Source organism: Pinus tabuliformis, chromosome J (assembly GCF_031772625.1).
Source record: "Pinus tabuliformis cultivar Carrire ecotype Pingquan chromosome J, CPIR1, whole genome shotgun sequence".
Classification (NCBI taxonomy): Eukaryota; Viridiplantae; Streptophyta; class Pinopsida; order Pinales; family Pinaceae; genus Pinus; species Pinus tabuliformis.
The window spans coordinates 1,394,112,218-1,394,118,096 of record NC_142295.1 but is presented as its reverse complement, the minus strand read 5'-3'; the positions used below and the strand labels follow the sequence as shown (position 1 = coordinate 1,394,118,096).

General features: G+C 39.1%; 1 protein-coding gene across 1 annotated transcript; it reads left to right on the top strand.

The window, feature by feature from the left end:
* Window positions 1–3,333: 3,333 nt before the first annotated feature.
* On the top strand, window positions 3,334–3,933 carry LOC149232562 (uncharacterized). Its single transcript, XM_089381941.1, has one exon. The coding sequence runs from the start codon at window positions 3,334–3,336 to the stop codon at window positions 3,931–3,933; it is 600 nt and encodes a 199-aa protein (XP_089238067.1).
* Window positions 3,934–5,879: the final 1,946 nt, after the last annotated feature.

Here is a 5,879-nt window from a genome sequence, read left to right as displayed (position 1 = left end):
GGATAAGGAGCTTTGTTGGGAGGAACTCAAAGCCATCATGGATACAGAAGAAAACATTGATATCATATTAGGAGGATATCTCAATCTTATTCTCCATGCTAACGAGAAAATAGGAGGTAGTTTCTCCCCGGATCCCTTCAGAACTTAGCTGGAAGACATTATGCATGACGATGACCTCATTGATATTATTCCAAAAAACAGGAGATATACTTGGAGAAACCGCAGGCTAGTTACAGGCAACATTATGGAGAGATTGGACATAATTCTAATCAACGTCATGCTTATTTCTTCCTTCTCTGTTGGGTACGCTAACATCCTTCCTTGCTCAGCTTCCGACCATTATCCAATATCTTTAATTCTAGAAAAGCACTGCTCGCTCGGACCCATTCCCTTTAAGTACAGTCCCCTCTGGAACTGTATGTCAGCAGTTGAAGACATTGTGGAAAAATCGTGGAGTCTACATGCTGAAGGTTCTCCCAGATTCATTTGGGAGTCCAAGTTGAGAAACACCAAATAGGCAATAAAAGAATGGGAGAAAATCAACTATAAGGAGCGCAAAAAGATCAAAAAGGAGATCAAAACTACCTTAAACAACATCCAAAAGAAAATAGAAGAGCCGGGCCTCACTCAAGAGAACAAAGAGCAAGAAAGCGACCTATATTTTCAACTTTACTGTGTAAACAGAGAAGAGGAATCAAAATGGAGGATAAAGGGCGATGCAACTTTGGTTGCAAGGGGGGGACAAAAATACAACATTCTTTCACAAACAGACTACAGCTCGAAAAATAAGAAAAGCTGTAAGCTCAATTTTGGATGTTGAATGTAACCTTCAAAATACCCAAGAAGCCATCACACAGGCCGCTACAAACCATTACCGAGACCTCCTAACTAAAACAACAAATGAAGAGGATTATGTAGACCTACTTCAATATCTTCCTAACGACATGAGTAAGGAAATGAATGACACCTTGAATAAGGAAATTGATGAGGAGGAGATAAGAAGCACTATTTGGACTCTGCAGCTAGACAAAGCACTAAGACCTGATGGTTTACCCATTTGCTTTTATCGAGCCTTCTAGGGAATCATAAAAAGAGATCTGATCAAAATGCTCAAATGGGTTCAGAAGAAAGGAAAAATCGATAGTTACACCAATGCCACACATTTATCCCTCATTCCCAAAGAAAATCGACCCTCCTCCTTTAATTGATTCCGACCCATCTCCCTCTGCAATTCGTCCTACAAGATTCTAACCAAAATCCTTACTTCTCGTCTTAAATCCTTTCTCCCTTCTCTCATCTTTGAGAACCAAGGGGGGGTTTTGGCTAATAGAAAAATTACTTATTCTATCCTCCTCGTCCAAGAAGCTGTTCATTTGAGCCAAACTAGAAATGAGAAAGGATTTGTCCTTAAACTTGATTTAGGTAATGCCTTTGATAGAGCAAGGCACACCTTCCTCTTAGCTATTTTAAAAAAGATGGGATTTGATGCAGCTTTTTAAAATCTCATCAAAGCGTGCATCTCCGGTCCCTAGATCTCTCCTCTTGTTAATGGACGACCTGGAACTGCTTTTCAATCATCGCGGGGTCTTAGACAAGGTTGCCCCCTTTCACCTTATCTCTTTATTCTGATGGCTGAATCCTTTAGCAAAGCACTGGACTTCAAGCGGAGAGTTGGTCTCATTACTGGAATAAAATTTGGGAATGGTGTAAAGAACATTAACCACTCTCAATTCGCTGATGACACCTTGTTAATTGGAGGAGCTTCCACGATAATAGCCCGACGCTTTAAGCTTCTTTTAGACAAATACATGAGATATTCGGGTGGACTAGTCAATCAGTGGAAAAGTTGTATATATGGATGGAATACTATAGCATAGGTTCTACACAACATTGCCACTATCTTTGGGGTCTCTTGCAATTATGATTGGACTCACTTCACTTACCTGGGCTTGCCAATAAGTGTAGGTCCTTTGAAGGTAGAAGTTTGGGACATTGTTATTGACAAGATGAAGAGAAAGGTGCAGCGTTGGGGTACCATCTGGCTCAACCTAGCTGGCCACCTCATCCTCCTCAAATCAGGTATCTCCTCCTTGCCTCTATATCAATTCTCTCTCCTTCAAGCTCCAGCCTCTTTTCATTATAAAATGGAAGTCATCCTCCACCAATTCCTCTGGCAAGGAGGGAAAAATGACAAAAAGAAATTCAATCTAGTTAATTGGAAGCAGGTCATCCAATCTCAAGACAGAGGTGGTCTTGGGATTAGATCCCCCAAATTTCTTAATCTTGCCTTCGAAGGCAAGATTGTCTGGAGACTTATCACTGGCCTCTCTACTTGGTGGAAACAAGTGTTGGAGGTTAAATATTTAAACTTCCCAAGGCAGCGGCTTCTTGATCAAGATATCCCTATCAGAGACTCTTCCAAAATTTGGTGTTTATGCAAAAGAGAAATTCCTCTCATGATCCAGAATACCTCTAAAGTTCCCAAAGGAGGTGTTGATATCAACATTGGATCTAATAAAATAATGGGCAGGCAGCCATTAAACAGTCAAGATGGAGTCATTCCAATTCTCACCTATTCTAATAGTATAAGAATTTACCATCTAGACTAGATCTCCCTATGCAATACCCATTCCCAATCATGGTTGGGGTGGACATACCCAACCATTCCCAATGATCTCATGGCTAGTATTCATGCTCTTCAATCCCATCTTCACAGTATAGCTCCAATAAAAAAGAATGAACTTGATGGATTTTGCTGGGACCCATCAGGTTCAAATTATACTGTCCAATTTGCTCACTAGTACATTTGCAACAGATATCACCACATGTCCATTTGGAACCACTGGAAAATGGTCTGGAAATTTGAAGCCTTACCCAATATTAAATTGTTCCTATGGACACTTCCTAAAGGGAAAATACTCATTGCTGAAAACCTTGAGAAGCATGGTATCATTGGCCCTTCACGCCGTCCTAATTGTCAAGCTGCCGAAGAATCTATACAAAATCTTTTTATTGCCTCTCCTTTTGCTAATGCCTGTTGGAGAAGTATATCCTATAATAATCACATTCCTTGGAATGATTAGGACTCCATAGGAGAGGCTATTCATTAATGGAGAAGAAATTATCCTTGGCAACAAAGAAAACACAACATTTTAAAAAGGGACTGGGACACCCTTCCTTACACTATGTTGTGGTCCATTTGGCTTGCTAGAAACCGTAAAGTGTTTAAGGAAAAGGAATCAATCATGAGAAACCTCTGCAACAAAGCAAGGAGTCTTGCTTTGGAAACTATTTCAGTTAAAAACTACAGAAACATAGACATCACTGATCTCAATGTTGAAGAGCGAAATTTCATCGGTTATATTCTGGACAAAAATAACAGCAATCAGATTGATACCATCACCAGCAGCAGGCAAAACAAAATGTATCACAAATGGAAAATCAGACTCAAGGAGGAAGAATTTGCAACATGGCTTAAAAACTGCAACACTTATTATATTTTTTTTCGATGGCGCTTCGAAATTGAATCTCGGGATTGCTGGAGCAGGTGGAGTTATTTTCAATGCCAATGGGGATCGTATAGTCTCGTATGAATGGGGGCTTGGGCATATTTCCAACAACAGGGCTGAGGCTTTAGCCCTTTATCAAGGCCTCATTCAGCTCAGCAAAATCGGTATAGATACTACTTTTATCTTTGGAGATTCAGCAGTTGTCATCGGCCTTATGGCCCAAAACAGAGATTCGCCCAACGTTCTCTTACAACAGTCCATCAGCAGGTGCAAAATTTTGAGCCAGTCCTTCATTGCTCTGAGTTTCCGCCACATCCTTCGCACTTTCAACAAGGATGCTGACCTTCTCGCCAACAGGGCATGTAATAGAACAATGGGCAGCCTACGTTGCAATGATGAGGAATCACATCAATACTTGCCATGACATCGAGTCACCTCTGTCTTTTCCAAATCTACAAATCAGAGAACCCTGACATAAGGAACTGGTCCAAGATCCTCATGATCCATTCCAAAGACTCAATCTACTTTGAGATCTGTCTTCTTTCAGAAAATCCCTTTCCCATATTCGTAATCACGAGTTCCGCCGGTTTATTTCACTTCATGACCCCTGTACTGCATCTATTGTCTCCCTCCCATGACTTCCCTCATCCCCCAACATTCCTCTCCTACTCTCTAATGACTCCCCTATGCCTCCCTTCCTTCTTATACGCTCTCATCCCTTCTATCTCTCATTTTGTGTCCTCTTGTCCCTTGCAATTAGTATCTTGCAGGTTTGAGTTCCTGACTTTACTCTCTATTTCCAGAGTCTCCCTCTCTATTCTTTATCCTTCTACCGATCTCCATAGTCTCGGCTTCCTTATTCTCAGTCCATCCCTTGGTGCCGCGTTTCTGGCTCGGTCCCTGGACCCCTTTTCATTAGCTTCTTCTCATTCTGTTCCTATGGTGAGAAGTGAGGATTGTCTTCACTATTCAGATCTCCAAGCTGAGCTAGAGCAAGTTCGAGCCCATCAAAAGGCCTTGGAAGACAAGATTGACAGTCAAAATCGTATTATCAATGAGAAATATGCAGCCGACATTAACTTGCTCTACCATAGAATCTCTTCACTGCATGAACAGTTCAACCAGCTTTCCAATAGGTGCAGTCATGCAGAAGAATCCATTGAAATTTTGAAATACATGATGGAAAAGAAAAATGCAGTTCCAACAAGTTCATCAAGCATGAAGCAAGTCGGCGTCGACGACAACCCTGAAGAGTCCACTGCTCGGCACATCAGCCACATTAATATAGATTGATTATGCTTTGTAAATGCTGCTATCTGTTACTTCAGTTTGTTAGGATTTGTCTTTGGTCTTTGTTTTTTAAAAACCCAAAAGGTAGGATCAAGGAGGAATTTTGTTTAACCTGTAACTCCATCTTTCCTAGCTCTTCTTGGCATTTCAGCATGTACTTCAAGAGCTCAGTCTCCTTTCTTTTTTTAGAAATATAATATAGCAACCGACTTTGTTAAAAAAAAAAATATTGTTCAATTAATATAAATGGGGGATTTGTTTATTTTTTAATACAAATATAATTTTTGTATATAATTTATATTAATTATTATTAATTAAGTATATTTAAGGATTTATATTTAACCTAAGAGTTAATATTAAAAATTCTATGAATAACATTATATCTACAAATATGAACCTTTATATTAATAAACACAAGAGATTGATATTATAAACCCAAGGCATTTATACTAAAAACCCAAGGGATTATAACCCAAAGAAATAATATTAAACCCAAGGGATCAATATTATAAGTTCAAGGCATAAAAACCCTAAGAAAAATATTATAAACCCAAGGGAATAATAAACCCAAGGGAACAATATTTAACCTAAGGAATTAATATTATAAACCCAAGGTATATAAACCCTAAAATAAACATGATTGGCCATGGTTAACCATGGTTGAATTTCATATTAACACAATCTTTGTCACAATGAGACATTGGACTATGGTTGACCATGATTGATTTTAATATTGAGACAACCTTTGGCACAATGTGACGTTGGACAATGGTTGATTTTCATATTGAGACAATGTTTGTCACAATGTGAAGTTGGACCATGGTTGTCACAATGTGACATTGGACCAAGAGAAAATATTTGTCACAATGCCATCATGGTTATTGACCATGGTTTATTTTCATACTAAGACACTATTTGACATAATGTGACATTCGACTATGGTTGACCATGGTTGATTTTCATATTAAGACAATCTTTGTCACAATGTGACATTTGTTGGTTTTCATATTGAGAAAATCGATGTCACAATGTGGCATTGGACCATGGTTGACCATGATCATAAACCTAATGGATTTTTAT

Excerpts from the sequence above, each read along its gene's own strand:
- LOC149232562 (XM_089381941.1), top strand. The coding sequence starts at position 3,334 with ATGTTGAAGAGCGAAATTTCATCGGTTATATTCTGGACAAAAATAACA.